Raw genomic sequence first — 23,442 nt, forward strand, 5'->3', positions numbered from 1 at the left:
TCCTCTTCTGTTTAAACAGGTGAGATTCACTTGAAGTGCAAGAAGATCCTGGAACTTGTGTCATTTCTGGCAGTTCTCCTCAGGCCCTGCAGCCACCCAGGGGAGGGAGGGGTTGGGAACTTGCACTGGGCCCATTACAGTCCCCACGGCCGCTTTGGAGTCATTCCCTTGCGACGCTCGCTTCACTGGCCTCCAGAAAGGAGCCAAGCACAAGACTCTTCCCCACAGAGCTTGCAGGATGCAAGATGAAGCTGCCTTCTACTGAATCCGGCCCTCACTTCGCCCAGGTCAGGACTGCCTACTCAGACAGGCTGCTCTCCAGGTCTCAGGCACAGAGAGGCCCTTCCCATCCCCTGGTGCATGGGACTGGAGGTGCTGGGGATGGAGCAGAGGGTCTTCCACTGAGCCAGGGGCCCTCCTCCCCACACACATGAAGCTGCCCTATTCTGAATCAGGTTGCTGCCCCAGAGAAGCCCCCCCCCCACTCAGACCGTGGCCAGAATCACACCCTCTGGGAGGCAGCTGCTTTCTGCCCCTGTTCGTGGCACACATCCCGCACATCCTTAACAAGAAGCACGAGTGGTTAAAAATAAACTCCCATCCGAGGAGTATCTTCCTAAACTTTTATTTGCCAGCTGCATTTCACAAAGAGCACTAACAATAAAAAGAACTTAACACGGGTTCATCTTTCTCAGCGACGAGGGAGCTAATAAAAAAACCAAGATGAACAAAACCTTAACCATGCTGCCAGGGCAGATGGCAGAACGGCTTCCCATATGGGAGCTGGGGGGGGGCTGGACAGGGAGCCATGCCCCAGGGTGGAGGAAGGTTGGTCCGAAGAGAAATAAGAAGAGGGGAGCCTGGAGGAGACCTGCGACCACCGGGGGCTTCTTGAAGGCGGCCTGTGCTGTCCTTTGGCTTAGGGGGGTAGTGGGCCCCGCATGGGCCCTCGCGGAGGCACCAGGGGTCTTTGGGCAGGACGAGGAGGCAGGGGGATCCGCTGATAGCCGTAGGGAGGAGGGCGAGGGGGTCCGTTGTACCCATGGGGAGGCATCAGGGGAGGAGGTCCTCGCATCCCATGGGGGGGCATGGGCCCGGGGTGACCTGGAAGAAGAGGCAGAGTTTAGAGAGAGGCCCTCCAAGGGATCGTGCCTGAAACAGCCACCTGTACCGAGGGCTGACTCGGGACCCTCGTTCAGTTATTTATTCACCTCCCTCCCAGAAAGCCAGCTCAAGGCAGTGTACAGCATTATAATGGGTAATAACAGTAAAAGACGTTGAAATCAATTAGTAACCAATTTAAAACCACTAAAACAGCACTTACGACTAGCAGCAACATCAAAATGGTGATTATTTCTAAATCATTCTGTAAACTGCACACTGTCCAGGCAGGGCTGAACTGCTCAATTTCAATTCCCACTTCTCCCCAGTCTTCTCTTGTGAGGGGAATCCTGCTCAACGTGGTGAAATAATTTCATGTGATGAGGGAGGGGAGTTGTGGCCCAGGAGCACCGGAGGGGTAGTCCATAAACACCTGGTTTCTTTAAATGAAACCAAATCTTCTGGGCCAGATGACATGCATCCAAGGGTCCTGAAAGAACTTTCTGATGTAATTTCTGAACCTCTGTCAGTTATTTTTGACAATTCTTAGACTCACAGAATAATAGAGTTGGAAGGGACCTCATGGGTCATCTAGTCCAACCACCTGCACTATGCAGGACAGGTGAAGCACAGGTGACGTGCCAGAAGATTGGAGGTGGGCAAATGTTGTCCCCATCTTCAAGGGGAAAGAGGAGAATCTGGGTAACTAGCAACCCGTCAGCTTGACATCTATAGCTGGCAAAATTTTAGAACAAATCATCAAACAGTTGGTTCTTGAGCAGCTAGAGTGGATGGCTGTAATTGTGGCTGGCCTCACTGGTGCCAGCAACCTATCCACTTCAGTCGGCGTGAGCTGCCTGAAGCCACCAAATGCTCCCTCCAAAGGCAGCCCAGGGGTCCCTGGTTCCCTTATTGCATCAATGTTTGGAGGGAGGTCACTGTGGAGCATCAGGATCTTATCCACAAGAAAGCTTCCAAATCCTCCCACCTTATGTCCAACTGACTATTGTTTCTACACCCCCCTCAAGAGCGGTGAGCAACCAAACCACCCTGAACGATTGTGCTGGCCGTGAGCTCCTGGAGGCGATGGCAGACTACGTAGAATTTGTGCTTCACGGTTTTCACCGGCATCTCACAAGTGTTCTATAAGAAGTTCCCAAAATTGGTCCCAAGTCTTCCTCCGAGCTTGTTCTAAGTGTCTCAGTTCCTGTTTTGTCTCACGTAGCTCCTCCACCTACCAGGGGGTCCATTGGAGGTGGGGATGAAGAGGATGTCAGGGAGCGATCTCACAGCTGGCTCTAAGCATCTGGCTAGGCCAGTCCTTGGCCAGCCTATCCAGGAGGCACTGGGTCCCGCGGAACCTGATCCAGAAGCCTCTGCGGGCGGGTCGAAATACAACCACCAGCCACACAGGCCTAAGTGGTCTGACCGTGGCACAGCACTACCAGCCCTGCGCTGAAGATCAAGTCCAGGGTGTGGCCTGCTAGATGGGTGGACCAGCAACAAACTGCGAGAGCCCCTGTGTCGCCATGGATGGATGACACAAGGTCCCTGCCCTTACCAGAGGATGGCAGCTCCGCATGGTCATTAAAGTCCCCCAGAAAGAAAAGTCGGGAGAACTGAAGCACCCAGACGGCTGCCACCTCTAGCAGGCCCAACACGGAATCTGGAGTTGCAGAGGCAGTGCACAATATCTGTGTTGGAGTCAGGCTGACACTCCTAGGCTCTATCCCTGCGTCCTTCGGGATGGACTGGCGGTTAGGAGCATTGTGAGCATACCTGTATTGTGCGTACCTTTGGGGGGGAGGGAAATATCTCGCGCTCCTTCTTTTGTCCAGCCTCCTCCCAAGGCCATGCCTGCCGCATCCTCCAGTTGTTGGGATGCCTCTCCCCTGTGGGCCCACCCCTCTACTCTCTCTATTGGTTGGGAATGGGGCACAGTTGTTGGTCATCATTTCTAGCTGACAATTCAGGTCCTCTGCCCTGTGCTCCTCGGCCCTGCTGATCCCTAGTGTGCCCGATTTCATGCATCTCCATTCGGGCTCCTAATCAACCTGCTGTACCTTCTCTTATCATTAGCGTCAACCAGTTCTAAATACCTCACGCTTCCAACTTCCTGCCTTTCTCTCCGATTTCCTCTCCTGTCTCTGTCCTCCTCATGCCCCTCCACAGCCTTCCTTCCTGCCTCCTTTCCCCTAACATTAGCCTTCTGTCCTCCACCCCTGGTAGATCACTTGACAACAATCATGTTCTAACCTCTGGGGGTTTGGTTGTCATCATTAATTTCGTCTTTTTCCAAGTCTCCTCCACCTTCCGACTGGGGAGGGGTGACTCGCTCTGATGGCCCAAAAGTATCTCGGGGGGAGCCACCTCCTCCTCCAGCTCACAGCGGAGACACTAAAATGTGCAGGAAGAGAAGCCTCCCTGGACTCTCACCCGTTCACCCCCCTGCTCAGGCTGTTCTATGGGCCAGGCCCAGGCAAGGGATGGACTCAGCAACCTCTTCTCAACATGCCCTGACCAAACAGCATGCGAATTCGAGGCTCAGGGGCCTCTGCAATCGATGGCAGAAGTGAAAGTCTTGTGAAGCAAAGGTCACGGCTGCGACTGTAAGGACTTCCGCAGCATTTTAAATGACTCTTTTTTCATATGTTCTCCAGCCCCCCGCCCCTTACACACTGACGCCAGGACCACCGTGTTGGACCCATTTAGATCCACTGATTCCCCCCCCCCCCCCGCTCCCGCTCCTGGTCTTCCTGGGCTCCCTCCCAGTGGGCTCAGGCTGGACGAAAGAACCTGAAAATCACACAGCCGGACCTTGCCTGGCAAGAGGCGGCCAGGTGAGAGCTTGAGTACCGGGGCCAGGTGAGGCTCATCAAACAGGTAGCTTAGAACCCAGCTAGGGGCAGGAGGAAAGGTGGGCTCTCTGAGGGGAGCAAACTGGAATCAGAAACGGCACAGATAGGCTCCAGGCATAAATGGGTGGCCAAACCCCACAGGAGGCCTGGAGATCTCCCAGAATTACTACTGGCCCCCAAACTGCCTCAAGAAAATCTGAACCGGAGCCCAGGAGCACCTTAGATTCTGGCCAACAAAATCTTCGCGGAGGGGGCTCAAAGCTTTCGAGAACCAAGCCCCCCTGTGGCAAATACCTTTCTCAGCACTTTGAGTCCTGGAAGCTCCCAGCCCCAAAGCTATTCTCCAGGAGTTGGCAACCCTAAGGAAGAAGCCACCGGCTGACCCCCACCGGCTCTAACTCAGGGCAACCCCACGCAGGACCAACACAGAAGGAAGAAGCGCTGCCTCACTTACCCATTGGCGATCCAAAGTGAGGTCCGCGGGGCGGCATGCCCATAGGGGGGGGGCCAGGGTGGGGCATGCCTGGGGGGGGGCGAGGAGGGGGCTGACCTCCCGCACCCGGGGGCCCTGGGTGATGCGGGCCCATCCCTGGCATTCCATGATGGACTTGCATCTGAGGCATTCCTGGAAAGAGAACAAATGCCACGTGGCGGGTTACTTGCGGTCTTTTCCCCCACAGATCTACCTTTCAGGAGGGGCCGTGAAGCCGACCAGAGCTGGTGGTGGGGAGGGCAACAGGCAACCATCCGTCCCGAGGGGGGGATTCCGCAGCCCCCCCTTTCCCCTTGGCACAGCTGCACAGAGCAGCCCCCCCCCCATTTCTCCCCTCAGCTTTCACTGTGCGGACGCCCACACACCGATCTCCAAACCTCCTTCATGACACACGAACCCTGCCTCTGAGCAGATGTTTATTTCTCAATCTATATGCTGCCCTTCTCCGAGGCCTCAGAGGATCCTAGCCTGGATGGCTACAGGGACATTCCACAGCAATCAATCCTTGAACCCCAGGGCCAGGCGGGCACATCAGGGGGAGGCCTCAGCCTCTATGCCCCGTTTCTCACTGGGTGGCCCCTGGGTGAGACGGAAGACTGATGGACTCTTGCTGGTCTGACCCAGCAGGGCTCTCCTTATAGTCTTATCAAGGGAAGGTCTCAGCTTCTATGTCTTATTGGACCTTCATGATAACTGGCTGGCCCCTGTGTGAGGTGGGAGGCTCGACTGGATGGAGCGTCTCTGGCCTGACCCAGCAGGGTTCTTCTGAGGGTCTTCTCAGGGGAAGGCCTCGGCCTCTCTGCCCTGTGGCTGGCCCTGCAGAGGGACTGGCTGGCCCCTGGGTGAGACGGGAGGCTGGACTGGAGGGACCCTCCCTGGTCTGGCCCAGCAGGGCTCTCCTGAGGGTCTTCTCAGGGGAAGGCCTCGGCCTCTCTGCCCTGTGGCTGGCCCTGCAGAGGAACTGGCTGGCCCCTGGGGGAGATGGGAGGCTGGACTGGAGGGACCCTCCCTGGCCTGACCCAGCAGGGCTCTTCTGAGGGTCTTCTCAGGGGAAGGCCTCGGCCTCTCTGCCCTGTGGCTGGCCCTGCAGAGGAACTGGCTGGCCCCTGGGGGAGACGGGAGGCTAGACTGGAAGGACCCTTCCTGGCCTGACCCAGCAGGGCTCTTCTGAGGGTCTTCTCAGGGGAAGGCCTCGGCCTCTCTGCCCTGTGGCTGGCCCTGCAGAGGGACTGGCTGGCCCCTGGGTGAGACGGGAGGCTGGACTGGAGGGACCCTCCCTGGTCTGGCCCAGCAGGGCTCTCCTGAGGGTCTTCTCAGGGGAAGGCCTCGGCCTCTCTGCCCTGTGGCTGGCCCTGCAGAGGAACTGGCTGGCCCCTGGGGGAGATGGGAGGCTGGACTGGAGGGACCCTCCCTGGCCTGACCCAGCAGGGCTCTTCTGAGGGTCTTCTCAGGGGAAGGCCTCGGCCTCTCTGCCCTGTGGCTGGCCCTGCAGAGGAACTGGCTGGCCCCTGGGGGAGACGGGAGGCTAGACTGGAAGGACCCTTCCTGGCCTGACCCAGCAGGGCTCTTCTGAGGGTCTTCTCAGGGGAAGGCCTCGGCCTCTCTGCCCTGTGGCTGGCCCTGCAGAGGGACTGGCTGGCCCCTGGGTGAGACGGGAGGCTGGACTGGAGGGACCCTCCCTGGTCTGGCCCAGCAGGGCTCTCCTGAGGGTCTTCTCAGGGGAAGGCCTCGGCCTCTCTGCCCTGTGGCTGGCCCTGCAGAGGAACTGGCTGGCCCCTGGGGGAGATGGGAGGCTGGACTGGAGGGACCCTCCCTGGCCTGACCCAGCAGGGCTCTTCTGAGGGTCTTCTCAGGGGAAGGCCTCGGCCTCTCTGCCCTGTGGCTGGCCCTGCAGAGGACCTGGCTGGCCCCTGGGTGAGACGGGAGGCTGGACTGGAGGGACCCTCACTGGCCTGACCCAGCAGGGCTCTTCTGAGGGTCTTCTCAGGGGAAGGCCTCGGCCTCTCTGCCCTGTGGCTGGCCCTGCAGAGGACCTGGCTGGCCCCTGGGTGAGACGGGAGGCTGGACTGGAGGGACCCTCACTGGCCTGACCCAGCAGGGCTCTTCTCAGGGTCTTCTCAGGGGAAGACCTCGGCCTCTCTGCCCTGTGGCTGGCCCTGCAGAGGAACTGGCTGGCCCCTGGGGGAGATGGGAGGCTGGACTGGAGGGACCCTCCCTGGCCTGACCCAGCAGGGCTCTTCTGAGGGTCTTCTCAGGGGAAGGCCTCGGCCTCTCTGCCCTGTGGCTGGCCCTGCAGAGGACCTGGCTGGCCCCTGGGTGAGACGGGAGGCTGGACTGGAGGGACCCTCACTGGCCTGACCCAGCAGGGCTCTTCTCAGGGTCTTCTCAGGGGAAGACCTCGGCCTCTCTGCCCTGTGGCTGGCCCTGCAGAGGAACTGGCTGGCCCCTGGGGGAGATGGGAGGCTGGACTGGAGGGACCCTCCCTGGCCTGACCCAGCAGGGCTCTTCTGAGGGTCTTCTCAGGGGAAGGCCTCGGCCTCTCTGCCCTGTGGCTGGCCCTGCAGAGGACCTGGCTGGCCCCTGGGTGAGACGGGAGGCTGGACTGGAGGGACCCTCACTGGCCTGACCCAGCAGGGCTCTTCTGAGGGTCTTCTCAGGGGAAGGCCTCGGCCTCTCTGCCCTGTGGCTGGCCCTGCAGAGGAACTGGCTGGCCCCTGGGTGAGAGGGGAGGCTGGACTGGAGGGACCCTCCCTGGCCTGACCCAGCAGGGCTCTTCTCAGGGTCTTCTCAGGGGAAGACCTCGGCCTCTCTGCCCTGTGGCTGGCCCTGCAGAGGGACTGGCTGGCCCCTGGGTGAGACGGGAGGCTGGACTGGAGGGACCCTCCCTGGCCTGACCCAGCAGGGCTCTTCTGAGGGTCTTCTCAGGGGGAGGCCTCGGCCTCTCTGCCCTGTGGCTGGCCCTGCAGAGGGACTGGCTGGCCCCTGTGTGGCATAGGAGGCTTGGACTGGGTGGACCCTGCCTGGCCTGACCCAGCAGGGCTCCTCCAACATTCTCAAGCTGCTGCGTTCTTGAGACCCGGCAGGCGCCACCAGCAGCAAACATGCACGACGTGAAAGCGCCTTGCAGCAGCACACTCGGCTCCCCCCGCTCCTTAGCCGAGCATCAGTGCCTGGACAAAGTCATTCATCTGCAGCAACAGAGCCCAGAGTCGTACCTGGATGCATCCCTCCGGGGGGGAACGGATGTGGGTGAGGAGGATGTGCCCCGGCAGGAGCGGCTCCAGCAGGCGGCCCAGGAGCTCCGGCCCCCGGGGGCATGGGGGGAGGCGGCATGGCCGGTGGCATTCCTGGCGGCATGGCTCCTGGAGGGGGCACTGGCGGAGGGAACGATCCTGGTGGCGGGATGCCTGGAAGGGGAAAAGCAGAATGTGGGGAGAATGAGAGCCTGTTGTCAGGAGGAACGGCCATCCTTAGTGTTATGCCCATGGGCACTGTAACAGCAGAGAGAGTTCAGATGAAGACGTTAAATGCAGGAGAAATGGACCGACACGCTCCAGAGCCTATTATTTGCCTGAATGTGGCACAGTTCCCCATCTCAGCCCTACATGCAGCCAGACCTTCCAGCTAGGTGACATCTGGATGCCTCCAATCTGCAGTCAATATGGAGCTCTATTTTGCCTTGACACCTGAGCCAGGTGGTTCTGTGCAGAACCCTTAACTGATACTGCCCAATGAACTGAAGTTCAATGCACATGAGGCTAAGAGCTACTGGCCAAAGCTAGCCGAGGGGTTGGTTGGTTCCCCAAGTCCTTTGTGGCCAGTGGCCGCGTGTCTGAAGGATGCTGTCCTTCTGTACACCCCTGTGTGCCAACCAGAGTGTGAGCAAAGAACAAACAAAAACGTTATTTCTCAGGATCAGTATAGTGAACCCAAAAAAAACTGGCATTTCCCAGTATTCCCAAATCCCAATCCTGGTATGGAAAACAGATTGGGTAAATTTTCTGGAATGCTGGATTTTTTGGGCTCCGTTATATCCTGCCGTCCCCATGGGCTATAACGGAAAATTGTTCTGGTGGTGTCGGGGGAAGGGGAGTGGTTTGCAGCATAGCTACTGATACCTCTCCTGGATTCTATTGGTCCCCCCAAAGAAGGTGCCCCCATCCCCCAGTTTCCAATGGAGGGAGAAAGACATTAAAACTTTGAAGGGAACGTTAAAATTTAAGTGCCCTTTGCAAGCCACAGCAACACGTGTGAACTCCAGGGGCATTTAAAGGGCTTGCAATCCTCTTAAGTCCGTTCGCCAAGCGGAGAGTTCTCTCCAAAGGGACTGAGAGCCTTTTAAAGGCATGTCAACTGCAGCTATCCAGCGATCCCGAAACATCCCAAATATTTTTGGGGGTTTTTCAGGTTTGGCGATTTTGGTAGCAGAAGAAATACCAGAACTGGTGTCCGGCCGAATTAATACCCGAACCCCCCCCCCCCCCCCCGATAAAGTCTTTGGATGAGCTGAAGACATTGTGTCCCTGGTGCCAAGGATGACCTTCAGGCTGCCTCCTGCTGGCTGCTCCCCCTTGGGGGTGGCCCCGCATACGGCCCATGCCTTCCCCGGCACGCCACGGCTTCCATCACGCAGGAAGAGTTCCCTGAAGACAACAGGTGTCTTCTAGGCGGGGGAGGAGGATTAAATTGGATTTATGATTCTAACCTGTAAGCCACCCTGAACCACAAGGAAAGGTAGATATAGACATTTCAATTAATAAATACACTCCAAGACGAAAACCACTTCAACATGTGAGGAAAAGGGGCAGCACTGACACTGATCCGCCAGCCAACATCTTAGCATTTGTGAATTAAAATCTTCGCTCCTTTAAGGGGCGCCTGGACCATTCGTTTATTCCTGTTTTAGCCATGAGTTGGAGACACAACCTCTGGCAGGTGCTCCAAATTTCTGCAGTACCTCCCTCCACCAGCAGTCGCTGCTGAGCCCAGAAAAGCCACAGCTCAGGCAGGATAGAGGGCTGCAGTGAGGAGGAGGAGGAGGAGGAAGAAGAGCTGGTTCTTATATGCCACTTTTCCCTACCCGAAGGAGGCTCAAAGTGGCTTCCAATCGCCTTCCCTTTCCTCTCCCCACAACAGACACCCTGTGAGGGAGGGGAGGCTGAGAGAGCCCTGAGATTACTGAGGAAGAAGAAGAGTTGGTTCTCATATGCCACTTTTCTCTACCCAAAGGAGTCTCAAAACGGCTTACAGTCGCCTTCCCTTTCCTCTCCCCACAACAGACACCCTGTGGGGTGGGTGAGGCTGAGAGAGCCTTGATATTCCTGCTCGGTCAGAACAGTTTTATCAGTGCCGTGGCGAGCCCAAGGTCACCCAGCTGGCTGCATGTGGGGGAGTGCAGAATCGAACCCGGCATGCCAGATTAGAAGTCCGCACTCCTAACCACTACACCAAACTGGAAGAAGGCCATGCTGCTCCTGCCCTCCTTTCTTCCTGCAATCCCTGGCCCATGTGACAGTAAATCCACGAGGGTACATCCTGCTGCTCTGGAAACCGGCTTGATCCAGGTCAAAAGGGTTTACTAGGGGAAAGGACTAGCTACTCCACGAGATCTACCTCCCTGGAAGCTGGTTTTTCATCTGGTTCACAAAATTGATGGGGGGGGGGGGGAGTGGAATTCCTCCACAAACCTTACAGAAGGCTGATGTACCAAATCTGGGCACACTGATCCAGAGAAGACAAAAACCAAAGCAGTGTTGGCTCACCTGGTGGGGTGACTCCGGGTCCCAAGGTGGTAACGACGGGGGTGGGCACCGACGGTGGGGGAGGGGCATCCGCAAAGAGCTGGTGAGGCCGGTCCGCTTGCGACAGAGGGTTCTGCGCGGCCAGGAGGCGCTCGGCCGCCGAGCCGTGCCTTTCGCCTTTGGAATCCTTCTTGAAGGCGTAGGAGACGGTTATGGGCCGGTTGCACAGATACTGTCCATTCATGGCCTCGATGGCAGCGTCAGAGGCGTCGAAGCTGGCAAAGTTGATGAAGGCGTAGCCCTTGGAATTGCCCGTGTCCGGGTCGCGCATGATCTTGGGTGTCTGGAGGATGACCCCAAAGGCGCTGAACGTGTCGTAGAGCAGTTTCTCGTCGATCTCCGGGTCCAAGTTGCCAATGAAGATGTTGGCCCCCACATCCAGGTTCTTGTTGTGGGCCGAGGCCTTGTTGACCCGGATGGGCTTCCCGTAGAGCTTGATCATGTTCATGATTTTGATGGCGTAGTCGGCGTCCTCCTCACTGAGGAACTCCACGAATCCATAGCCTGGAGGGAGAGGACAGTCAGGGCTGCTCAGAGGCACCAAGCAGCAAAGACAATCTCAAGGCACACGGCAAAGCCCGGCCCTCCAACAGGGGCTGCTCTCTGCGTTGCACAGGGACTGGAAGACCCCTTCCTTGTGATCAGCCACTGGCTCACACTCCTTGCAAATGCTCCCAACTGGGCCCTGCACACCTGGTAAAGCAGAGTCAGATCCACAAAGGATAAGTCGATCTGTGGCTGCAACCCATGGAATTTAAAGGGAACCTCCACATTCAGAGGCACCACACCTCTGAATCCCAGAGCTTCATCAGGAGATAGGCTTCCTCGGGAGGTGGCTGGTTCTCTTTCTTTGGCTAGATAGTCATCACACAGATATACTAATTTTATGAACTTAGGCAGATGGTGAGTGGCTGGGCAGGCTAGATTTTGGAGATTTTTAGTGGGAGGAACTCTGGGGCATGAAATTGGCATCATTGTGCATGGGCAGGTAGTTGTGAGTGTCCTGCATCGTGCAGGGTATTGGACTAGATGACTCTGGAGGTCCTAACTCTATGATACTATGTCTTGGCTTCCATTCTGTGTTTGTTTGGCCCTCCAGAGGAACTGGCCAGCCACTGAGTGAGGTTGGACTGGGTGAACACTCCCTCATCTGATCCAGCAGGGTTTTTCTGATGCTATGAAGGCCTCAGCATCTCTACCTTATTCTTGGCCCCCCAAAGGAACTGGTAGGCCTGTGTATGAGGGTGCACTAGATGAAGCCTCACTGTGTGCCATAGGAAGGGAACATAAAGAGATGGCTGCCCCCTCAACCACATACAAATAAGTCAGCCAAAGAACAAACTGCTCTTGGCTGTCTTTTACGTACTCACTGGAACTGCCCTTTGGGGCTCACAGCTTGTGTATGGGGGACCCTGGTCCCTCAGAAGCAGAAATTTGGGAGCAATTTCAGACTGCAGCAGGAGGAGGAGGTAGCAAGGAAGCCATGCTCCTCTGTGGGACCCACTCCATAGTACAGATGTGTGAATGAGCTGGAAGGTATTTTCAAGGCCAAGCAAGGTCATGACTCGGAAGCCACATTTAAGCCCCAACTGTCTCTTCTGAAGATTTATCAGGGTGCAAATCCAACAAACCCAACTATATTATTTTTTCTGCCATATTGGGGGGGGGGGGTTTGGGTACTATTTTGTGTGGTTTTAATTGAAATTTTATTGGGGCTATTGTTATGGGACTTTTTGTATTCTAACCGAGAGTGGCGGAGGAGAAATATAATAAATAAAATATTTACATTTTTAATGCCGCCCTCCCCCACCAGCAGGCTCGGGGTGGTTTACAACAGTAAAGTAACATTGTTAAAAGAGTTAAAAACAAAGTTTGGCTTCTTCACGCACACCCGCACACCCTCTGCCATTTCATCCCATTCCAGAAACTGGCCATCAGGTAGGGAGCCAAGCAGGGGAGAGAGGCCCATGTGATCTCCTGCCTCCATGGTCTCAACCTGAGGCCCTAAGGAACATTGAGAACTCCGTCAGGGCGCAAGTTTCGACTGGCAACTAGTTCCACCAAGTTGGAGCCAGGGTCTTTTGCTCTGGTTGAGGCCAGGTGGATGTCTGCACAGCACAAGGGCTCCACTCAACTAGCTCACCTTGATGCTGGCCCGTCACTCTGTCTTTGGGCATGTGTGTGTTGACGACTGGGCCCGCTTGGAGGAACAGTTCCCACAGGAGGGGTTCACTGACCTTCTCGTCCAGACCTCCCACGTACACAGTGGCATCTGAGAGAGAGAGAGAAAAGAAAATACCTGGGTTAGTAGGCAGAGGCGATGCTCCCTTTGGCATGCCTTCAAAAACGAAAGAGTTGGGTTTTTATACCTCGTTATTCTCTCCCCAAAGGAGTCTCAAAGTGGCTTTCAATCACCTTCCCTTTCTCTGCCCACAACTGTCACCCTGTGAGGGAGGGGAGGCTGAGAGAGCCCTGACAGGACTGCTCTGTGCAAGCAGCAACTCAGGACTGTGATGAGTCCAAGGTCACCCAGCTGGCTGCATGTGGAAGAGCGGGGAATCAAACCTGGCTCACGGGATTAGAAGTCACCACTCTTAACTACAACACCAAGCTGGCTCACAGCATTTCCTCACATTGCCTTGTCATCTCGCCCTCTTACTCAACTCTTGCTTCTCCTACTATCAAAATCTAATGACTGAGAGGTAGGCCTGTTCTGTATAACATCCTGCCAAAACACGACTTCACCAAGTTCAACTAACAGGACATGGGGCTTTGGGCTGCCCAGCTGATTGTCAAGGATTTCAATCCTTTAGGCCTCATCCCCTCCTAGCACTCCTTACAAAGGAAGCAAGAATATCAAGGCTGGTCTGCAGAATACAGAAGTTATGCTCTGAGTTCAATTCTCCTTGTGCAAAGTTGCCATAATTTGTGACATTGGAACTGAGGCCTCGTGTACAGGACAATGACATTTTCCCCCTTAAGAACTAAGCGTTCCTGGATGAGCCTAGTGGCCAACTGGTTCTTCTGGAGGGCCAACCACAGGCCATAGAGGCCAAGGCCTTCTCCTGATGTTGACCCCTGGCTCTGGGATTCAGAGATTCATGGTCTCTGAACGTGAAGGTTCCCTTTAGACACCATGGCTAGTAGCTGTGGATGAAACCTACCCTCCATGAAGCTATCTAATCTCCTTTATAAAGCTATTTAGTCCTGGGACCATCACTGCTGACAGTGAATTACACATTTCACCACTCTCTGTGTAAATCGGTAATTCCTGTTAGCTGTCTGAACCTACTGCCCATCGACTTCATTGGATGCCCTGCTGAGTTCTATTATTGTGGGAGAGGGAGGAAAACGTTATCTTTGTCCACTCTCTCCACCATGCGCATCACTTTCTACACCTCTATTATGCTCCCCCTTGGTCATCTCTTTTCTCAACGGAAGAGTCCCAGCCTCTTCGGTATCGCCCATTCTGTGTTCAGCCCCCACCAGAGACTTCGCCTCGCTTTCTGCCTGGAGGCCGCTGGGCTCACCTGCATGGCGCCCCCCCCCTCCCTCTGGGCCTCAGCAGACCCCGGTCCTCGGAGCTGGGACGGTTTTGCCCCCAGGGGCCTCCGCCTAGAATTAGCTGCCGGATCTCAGCCCGGCCCACCTCACAGGGTCGCTGTGAGAACAAGCTGGAGGGGGCAGCACCGTCGGCCGCTCTGGGCCTGTCCTGGGCGGAGGCCGGAGTGGAAACCAAATCACTGAAGCCACTTCTGTGCCCCGCTCGCCTCGGCCCCCGAGTAGCCCCCCGTCCCGCCCAGCACTCTGCACGCGCTCAGGGGCGCGGCGCGGCCTCCTGGCAGGCCCTCTGTCCATGCGCAGGGACAAGCCCTTTTCTCACCCTGGTTCCTCTCCGAAATAGGCCCGGCCGCCATCTTGCCCGAAGCGGCGCGCGAAGCGACCCCGCACTCCTGCCGTCCACTTCCGCCTGGAGCCGGAAGTAGGCTCAACCAGGCCTCGCGAGGCTGACGTCACATCAGCGGGCCAAAGACCGTCGACGGCAGGGCGTGAAACTGCGCATGCGCCATCTCCATCTTCTGGGCGTACGAGCCCAGCCGTGTTGCCGCCATTTTGGGACAGGGCGGAAGTTATCGGCACAAAAACGGTTGTGAGTGGGCGACGTCATTTCCGCTATCACGTTCGACCCACTCATCTCATCGTGGGAGACGTTCCGGCCAATCAGCGCGAGCCGCTCTTCCCATCCCCCTTTTGGCACTTGCGGGGCCTTCTTCCCAGGGACACGTGCCTGGGAGGACCAATGGGGAGCCGCGCAGGACCCCCCCCCCCTCCGGTCTATGGGGCGCAAGGCCGCAGGCTCCCCTCCCCCACCCACCCCCACAGCCCCTCCCTCCGGGGAGCCCATTTCTGGCGAGGAGAGGCGACCGGGGATCTCCAGACCCTACCTGGAGGCTGGCATCCCGGGGGGGGGACTGCAGCAGCTTGCCAGATCCAGGCAGATCCCGCAGGAGTCTTCTCCAGCACCAGAGTTCAAAAGCCTCAATTCTTTGACGCTCGGCCTTCCTTATGGTCCAACTTTCGCAGCCATACATTGCAACTGGGAAGACCATAGCCTTGACTAAACACACTTTTGTTGGCAGGGTGATGTTTCTGCATTTTAGGATGCTGTCTAGATTTGCCATAGCTTTCCTCCCCAGGAGCAAGCGTCTCTTAATTTCTTTGCTGCAGTCCCCATCTGCAGTGATCTTGGAGCCCAGGAAAATAAAATCTGTCACTATCTCCATTTCTTCCCCATCTATTTGCCAGGAATTGAGTGGGCCAGATGCCATGATCTTCATTTTCTTCGTTTTCTTGATGTTGAGTTTCAAGCCAACTTTTGCACTCTCCTCCTTCACCCGCATCAACAGGCTCTTTAGTTCCTCTTCACTTTCTGCCATTAGAGTGGTATCATCTGCATATCTGAGGTTGTTGATATTTCTCCCTGCAATCTTGATCCCAATTTGTGACTCCTCTAATCCCGCATTTCTCATGATGTGCTCTGCATACAAGTTAAATAGGCAAGGCGACAGTATACAGCCTTGCCGAACTCCTTTCTCAATTTTGAACCAGTCAGTGATTCCATATTCAGTTCTCACTGTTGTTTCTTGACCTGCATATAAGTTTCTCAAGAGACAAATAAGATGCTCTGGTATTCCCATCTCTTTAAGAACTTGCCACAATTTGTTGTGCTCCACACAATCAAAGGCTTTAGCATAGTCAATGGAGCAGAAGTACATGTTCTTCTGGAACTCCCTAGCTTTCTCCATGATCCAGCATATGCTGGCAATTTGATCTCTAGTTCCTCGGCCTCTAGCCAGGAGAAAAGAAAAGCCTGGCTGGATGGCAGAGGAAACTGTCAAATTGCCAAAGACAGAAGAGAAGCCAAAGGAAGCACGAGAGAAATTGAATGCCACGGCTCCAGGGACTGGCACGTCAGACTGCTGTAACGACATGGACATTGCATTAAATTCTCACTCTGGTAAAGACAGTTACTATTTGCAGTGGCTTCCAATGTTACTGTTACAGGATATTTACAGGATATTTCTGTAAATTTAGGAGAGTATGCTGGGAGGGAGCTCAAGGTGATGCTATAAAGTTCATGCTCCAAAGCAGTCATTTTCTCTGGGGGAATCGATCTCTGTGATCTGGAGATCTGTAATTCCATTATAACTCCAGGCAGTCCCACCCCAAGCCTCCTCTTGGCACCACCATTCACATTTCTAGGAATTCCCCAACTCATAATCGGTAACAAGTGCAAACATGTCCTAGCAACTCAGGAGAGAGGAGGGGTGGGGTCCCAGATTAGAGGGGTTACACTTTGGGGCAAATGCCAGGGCCACTCTTTAAGGCCCCTGCCTCGATCTACGATGCATCTTCCTTTGGAATGCCGTGTAGGGTCTGATTCAGGTAGGGTCTGAAGCAACACAAAATTTGAATCCAGTGGGGGAACGTTTAAGAGCAACAGAATTTAATTTGGGTATAGGTTTCCGTGTATGTGTTTAAGTTTATCTAGTCCAACGCCCTGCAGAATGCAGGAATGCTCCAGGCCCCACCTACCAGAAAACTCTTTGACACCAAGAGTCAAAGCTTTAAACGTGGATGAAGTTCCTTTCTCATAAGAGGGAAAGGGTGGCTACAACTCACATGCCACCCCCACACTTGGCATTAATGCAGCCTTTCTCAACTTTTCTATGTTGAAGAACCTATGGAACCTTCTTCAGGCTTCAAGAAACTCCAGAAGTGATGAGATGATGCAGAATATGGTTGGGAAGCAGAGCTGTGGACATGCCCACCTGGGGCCCCTCCCCTTCCCACCCCCTCCAGGCCCATCAGTGGCCATTTTGAGACCGTGAGGCAGGTTGACATGATCATATATGTTTAACAAATTAAAAATATATTTAAAAAATTAACTTTCACCCATTTGGGAAACCCCAGGGTTTCACAGAACCCTGGTTGAGAAAGCCTGCATTAATGAGAAAGCTGTTCCGAAAATAACACAAACAACCATTAATCATGCTACAAATAGTGTGAATAATTTATTATTAATAATGGTAATCTATCAACACTTTAATAACAGTAGCTAAAGCAGCCATGTGTTCTACCATTTCAGCATCCTTGAGAGGAGCAACAGTGGTGCTAGTGATTGTTCCTATTACCATTGATTTTGTGGCCGCCGTGCCCATCTGGGACGAGACGCTGTGCAAAATTAGGTGTTTGGTGTTTTCGAAAGTTCTTTTTAAAGGGGCAAAGAGGCCTCCCCAGGGAGCGGCCCAGGTTGCCCTCTGCAAGCCCAGCCCCCTTCCGCCCTCCTCCAGCACCCAAATAACTTCCATTCTGCAGCGAGTGTTTAGGTTTTGAAATACTGACATTTTCCGACTCTTAAATAAAAAAATGTACATCTTTGGGGGGGGGGGCTGCTGCCATTTCGTACCTTGATGCCTCGTGCTTCGTGCCACACGGAATGTGCAGTTTGGCACAGAAGTCGCAGTTGGCTGTGCTGCCCTAAAGCAGAATCCCAAAAGCCGTGTAACACCATGTCCCTAACTGCTGTAGCCACCGTGTGCCCACGAAAGCTCACGCCGTGAATAAAGCTTGGCCTTAAAGGTGCCCGACTGGCCTCTCAGTCTGTTCTGCTGCAGCAGCCGTCACGGCCGCCCCAGCAGGGGCTTTCCAGGCACAGGAGAAGCAGAGGCAGGGCGGCATGGCCCTTCTCAGGGCCCTCCCTTCCCAGTCCTGACAGTATCAAGCTATTCCATGCCCTCCCCACTTCCACAGGCCATTTAGGACCTGTCAGAAGGGACACGTCCGTGCCGAGAGTGGGTCTGAGGCATGTTAGGAAGACGTTTCATCAACTTTTAAAGTATTTTCTCCTCTGGAAGCTGGAACTACCGTACTTTGAAAAAAGCTCACACTGCTGCTCTGTTGGCACAAATCCCACCTTGTGAAAGCAGGCAATACACCAAAAGTGGGGTGGGGACAGCATCTCCCTTGGTAAGAGAAGCCCCACAACACAAGTGAGGCTGGGGAAGCTGGCGACTCTGTACTCCGTCACCTGCCCGCAATCCATCATGCAGCAAAGGATGCTGCTTTATGGGGGCCAGGTCCCCCCCTGGGGGGGGGGCTTCCCAGATCCAAGTGGGGAGACTCCTGGCCATTTGGGGACGGAGCCTGGGAGAAGGACTTAGAATCACAGAATCCTAGAGTGGGAAGGGGCCATAAAGGCCATCTAGTCCAACCCCCTGCTCAACGCAGGATCAGCCCTAAGCATCCTAAAGCATCCAAGAAAAGTATGTATCCACCCTTTGCTTGAAGACTGCCAGTGAGGGGGACTTCAGCGGAGAGCCCACCTTCCAGGGGGGCTGGAGTCTGCTGTCTAGAGATGAGCTATAATTAAGAGTCCGTCCTGGCTGGAGAAGGTGAATTGGGGGTGGGGGAGGTCCCCCTCTTGTCACAGGGGCTGCCCTCAACTATTCATGGGACATCCTCCAAGTGGGCCAGGCTTTCTTGAAGTCATGCCGCACAATAAGGGAAGGGGCTCTGCACAAAGCAAATGAGGGCCTGAGCATTCTGCTACTCCAAGCACTGGAACTGGGACAGAGCACTAAAAAAAGAAACGCTTCTCCGAGCCACTGGAGGCCGGGCGCCGTGACCCCTTTCGGCATCAGCAACACACTCTAAATGCTTTTTAGCCTGCTCTGGGAATGGACTGCAGAACAAGCCAGAGAAAGTGCTGCAGAATAACTGGGCCACACTAGAACAGGCTACAAAAAAACGGTGACAATGCCTAGCCTGTTTTGACCCATTTTGTGTCTGCTCTTTTGGGCAGAAAACAGCCGCCAAAAAGAAAATCCTATAACTGCAGATCCAGGATGCTCGAGGCTGATCCTGCCTTGAGCAAGTTGGACTAGACGGCCCGTGTGGCCCCTTCCCACTCTAGGACTCCATCATCGCCTCGCCACAGTCTGCAGAGGATCCAACTCTGGCCTGAATGGCCCCCCTCGAAGCTACCCACAAACCGTCTCTCTTTGTAAGAGCCGTCCCCCACTCTTGATTTCCTCCTTTGTGTGTTGATCCTGTTGATTCGGAGGCGTTTCCTCTTCCGAACATGTTTTGCTTTCCGTGGTGGTTGATTCAATATTACATTTCTGTATGTCCAGCATTCTCTCCCTGCAGGTGTTTCTATGCTGGTTTTTATGCTGTGCACAGAGATATGTAATATTGAATCAACCACTAGAGGCAGCAAAACACACTGGAATAGAAAACGATTGGAAGCAACAAGCAAGGAAAATGAGAGAGCGGAAAAGCCGAAGATGGCCGGAACTGTGGCATAGCTGAAAGGAGGGAAGACCAGGGCAGGAAACTCTCTTCCTCCAAAGGAGAACAGGAATCTCTGACCCTGCAACTTTCCTTACTACCTCTGAAAGAATGAGGGATCCTATGACAGGGGGTATGGTTTAGGAGATGGCACAGGGCGTGGTCAACTGAGGGACCCCATGGTCAGTCTCTGGGGGACCATTTGGGACCTGTTGGTTGCAGGGTGTCTTCTGCCAGATCCTGGAGCAAACCAGATTTGATCTTGGTCCTGCAAGGCATTTCAGAGTGCCAGACACACGGGAGCAATCAACACCAATGAGTTGTGCCTTAGTTGCGAAGAGATCCTGACTAGACGCCTTGGCCTTTTAAATTGAAGAAGAAGAGCTGGGTTTCTTGTACTGCCTGAATCTCAAAGTGGCTTCCTATTGCCTTCCCTTCCTCTCCCCACAACAGACACCCTGTGAGGTAGGAGGGGCTGAGAGAGCTCTGACAGAACTGTTCTGTGAGAACAGCTTCTAACAGGGCTGTGACGAGCCCAAGGTCACCCAGCTGGCTGCCCATGGAGGAGGAGCAGGGATTCAAACCCAGCTCTCCAGATTAGAGGCCGCGGCTCTTGACCACTTCCTACCAAGCTGGCTCTCAATACATACTGAACACACACTGTCAGGCTATGGGAATATCAGGGCTGCTTTGGATTTTTTAAAGTATGCCATGCAAAAATGAAATCCACTGATGCTCTCTGTTCTCCAAAAAATGCTGACATTGTGGCTCTCTTCTTGAGAATTCCTGAAGCCACGGCTAAATGGCCACTGGACAGCCAGGTGGCTTCTGCAGAGTCCGGCATGAAGGAGTGAGCTCTTGCTTTCTTATATGGCCAGGGCAAATCTGCTTTCTTATATGGCCAGGGCAAATCTGCTTTCTTATACGGCCAGGGCAAATCTGATGGCCATTTTGGGGTCAGAAACAATTCCTCCATGGCCAGGCTGGCCCAGGCATCCGGAGGCTTTTTGCCTTCCCCTGGTCAGGGGTGGAGGGGAAAGAGCTGTGAATTCCCTGCATTGTTTCGGGGGCTGGACTAGATGACCCTTGGGTGCCCTTCCCGTTCTATGCTGTCAGCATGAATGGAAATCCAGTTAGGTGGGGGACTATGAGATTCCACATCACCCAGTGCTGACGAAGGAGGCAGCCAGAACAGAGTCTTTCCGCGCAGGAGCATTAGCCCAGTTGCACATATAGTGCGCCGGTCTGGCTTCTACCTGCAGAATGTTTGATCCCGATGGGAACGGATCGAGGGTCCTGCCGCGGAGACCCCAAACCTGGATGAGTGCAGTTGCTGGGCCCGGCTCTCCACTGGACACTCCCAAGCTCCCAGGGGAGTTTCCCGGATCTGGACCGGCCCTCAGTGGGGCTCCCTCCCATTCTCAGTGGCCGGGCCGTGGGCTTCTCTTGCTTGCCAGCTGCTCAGCCGCTCCTGGAGAAGATGCAGCTCTTCCGTGAGGCCGGCGATGGAGGAAGCAAAGAGACCCACCTGGAGAGAAAAGGCAGGCGGCTGTTAACAAAGCTAACGGGGACAACCAGCCAGGGAAGCAGCCGACTCCTGCCGGAGGCTCCGTCTGCGGGTTTCAGGCTGGAAGGAAAGAGCCCTTCCTTCCCCTCCAGAGAACAGCCCTGGAAACAGGCTCTTCCCACCCCCGAGGCTGAAGCTGAAATTCCAGAACTGCCGGCCCTTACGCAGGAGAGAAGAGGAGCCCTCTGCCTGGGATTGGGCCCGGCTTCCTAGCAGGGAAGGCTGAAGCGGCTGGAAATGTCTGGTCTGGAAGGGGGGTGGGGGGTGGGGGTGGGGGTGCTTGCAAAACTCTGCATGGGGGAGGGAGAGTACAATGAGAGAGCCTCTCCCAAAGGAGTAGCACTCAAGAGCACCCAGAGAAGCAGACGGGCAGTAAGTTCAGGACAGACAAAAGGAGCGCTTTGTTCCATGATGGGTGATTCCAATGTGGGATCCACTGCCAGAAGAGGGAGTGATGGCCACAAGCACAGAGAGGTCTAAAAGGGGATTGGACAGATCCACGGAGGAGAGGTCTTTCAGGGGCCACGAGCCATGCTGACTGAAGGGAACCCTCTGACCCAGCAGGGCTCTTACAAGGGTCTTCTCAGGGGAAGGCCTCGGCCTCTCTGCCCTGTGCCTTCCCTTCCTCTCCCCACAACAGACACTCTGTGAGGGAAGTACGGCTGAGAGCTCTGACAGGACTGCTCTGTGAGAACAGCCCTAACAGGACTGTGACTAGCCCAAGGTCACCCAGCTGGCTACATATGGAGGCTTAGAGGGCAGTGCTCTTAACTGCCACACCACACTGAGATGGATTCCCTGTTCTTTATCCATTTAAGGCAACTTTAATCCCCCTTTCTCCAAAAAGGCCTTATGGCAGTTTATAAACCAAGTAAGCTGATTAACAAAAATCTCTCACTAAACATCCTGGATGGTTCCTGGAAGCTGTCATCGTCCAGGTGGGAGCAATGAACCTCAAGGCAGGGGCTTACATAACAGACCAGAAACCCTGCATGATACTCAAACCAATGTCAAAAAATGGTTTTTTTTACAAAAATATAATATTCAAATGCATAGAAAAAATGCATTTTACAAATCACTGTGCAAAAATCCCTGGCCTGACCCAGCAGGGCTCTTCTGAGGGTCTTCTCAGGGGAAGGCCTCGGCCTCCCTGCCCTGTGGCTGGCCCTGCAGAGGAACTGGCTGGCCCCTGGGTGAGACGGGAGGCTGGACTGGAGGGACCCTCCCTGGCCTGACCCAGCAGGACTCTTCTGAGGGTCTTCTCAGGGGAAGGCCTCGGCCTCTCTGCCCTGTGGCTGGCCCTGCAGAGGAACTGGCTGGCCCCTGGGTGAGATGGGAGGCTGGACTGGAGGGACCCTCCCTGGCCTGACCCAGCAGGGCTCTTCTGAGGGTCTTCTCAGGGGAAGGCCTCGGCCTCCCTGCCCTGTGGCTGGCCCTGCAGAGGAACTGGCTGGCCCCTGGGTGAGACGGGAGGCTGGACTGGAGGGACCCTCCCTGGCCTGACCCAGCAGGGCTCTTCTGAGGGTCTTCTCAGGGGAAGGCCTTGGCCTCTCTGCCCTGTGGCTGGCCCTGCAGAGGGACTGGCTGGCCCCTGGGTGAGAGGGGAGGCTGGACTGGAGGGACCCTCCCTGGCCTGACCCAGCAGGGCTCTCCTGAGGGTCTTCTCAGGGGAAGGCCTCGGCCTCTCTGCCCTGTGGCTGGCCCTGCAGAGGAACTGGCTGGCCCCTGGGTGAGACGGGAGGCTGGACTGGAGGGACCCTCCCTGGCCTGACCCAGCAGGGCTCTTCTGAGGGTCTTCTCAGGGGAAGGCCTCGGCCTCTCTGCCCTGTGGCTGGCCCTGCAGAGGAACTGGCTGGCCCCTGGGGGAGACGGGAGGCTGGACTGGAGGGACCCTCCCTGGCCTGACCCAGCAGGGCTCTTCTGAGGGTCTTCTCAGGCGAAGGCCTCGGCCCCTCTGCCCTGTGGCTGGCCCTGCAGAGGAACTGGCTGGCCCCTGGGTGAGACGGGAGGCTGGACTGGAGGGACCCTCCCTGGCCTGACCCAGCAGGGCTCTTCTGAGGGTCTTCTCAGGGGAAGGCCTCGGCCTCTCTGCCCTGTGGCTGGCCCTGCAGAGGAACTGGCTGGCCCCTGGGTGAGACGGGAGGCTGGACTGGAGGGACCCTCCCTGGCCTGACCCAGCAGGGCTCTTCTTAGGGTCTTCTCAGGGGAAGGCCTCGGCCTCTCTGCCCTGTGGCTGGCCCTGCAGAGGAACTGGCCGGCCCCTGGGTGAGACGGGAGGCTGGACTGGAGGGACCCTCCCTGGCCTGACCCAGCAGGGCTCTTCTGAGGGTCTTCTCAGGGGAAGGCCTCGGCCTCTCTGCCCTGTGGCTGGCCCCTGGGGGAGAAGACAGGAGGCTGGACTGGAGGGACCCTCCCTGGCCTGACCCAGCAGGGCTCTTCTGAGGGTCTTCTCAGGGGAAGGCCTCGGCCTCTCTGCCCTGTGGCTGGCCCTGCAGAGGAACTGGCTGGCCCCTGGGGGAGACGGGAGGCTGGACTGGAGGGACCCTCCCTGGCCTGACCCAGCAGGGCTCTTTTGAGGGTTCTATCAGGGGAAGGCCTCTCTGCCCTGTGGCTGGCCCTGCAGAGGAACTGGCTGGCCCCTGGGGGAGACGGGAGGCTGGACTGGAGGGACCTCCCTGGCCTGACCCAGCAGGGCTCTTCTGAGGGTCTTCTCAGGGGAAGGCCTCGGCCCCTCTGCCCTGTGGCTGGCCCTGCAGAGGAACTGGCTGG

General features: G+C 55.8%; 2 protein-coding genes across 3 annotated transcripts in view; both read right to left on the reverse strand.

Moving 5' to 3' along the window:
- Positions 1 to 583: 583 nt before the first annotated feature.
- SF3B4 (splicing factor 3b subunit 4) lies at positions 584 to 14,287 on the reverse strand. Its single transcript, XM_077319252.1, has 6 exons — positions 14,137 to 14,287; positions 12,397 to 12,525; positions 10,215 to 10,757; positions 7,668 to 7,859; positions 4,414 to 4,584; positions 584 to 1,104 (listed from the first exon to the last, which is right to left on the reverse strand). The coding sequence occupies exons 1-6, from the start codon at positions 14,168 to 14,170 to the stop codon at positions 920 to 922; spliced, it is 1,254 nt and encodes a 417-aa protein (XP_077175367.1). The 5' UTR covers positions 14,171 to 14,287; the 3' UTR covers positions 584 to 919.
- A 2,516-nt stretch (positions 14,288 to 16,803) lies between these two features.
- The window catches only part of MTMR11 (myotubularin related protein 11), a 35,316-nt gene continuing 28,677 nt past the window's right edge, over positions 16,804 to 23,442 (reverse strand). For both annotated transcript variants that reach the window (XM_077319261.1, XM_077319271.1), the window contains exon 17: positions 16,804 to 20,634. In XM_077319261.1, coding sequence (XP_077175376.1) covers positions 20,506 to 20,634 — 129 coding nt within the window. In that variant the 3' untranslated portion in view covers positions 16,804 to 20,505. The remainder of the gene's footprint in view (positions 20,635 to 23,442) is intronic.

The sequence above is a fragment of the Paroedura picta genome, chromosome 1 (genome assembly GCF_049243985.1).
Source record: "Paroedura picta isolate Pp20150507F chromosome 1, Ppicta_v3.0, whole genome shotgun sequence".
NCBI classification, from domain to species: Eukaryota; Metazoa; Chordata; class Lepidosauria; order Squamata; family Gekkonidae; genus Paroedura; species Paroedura picta.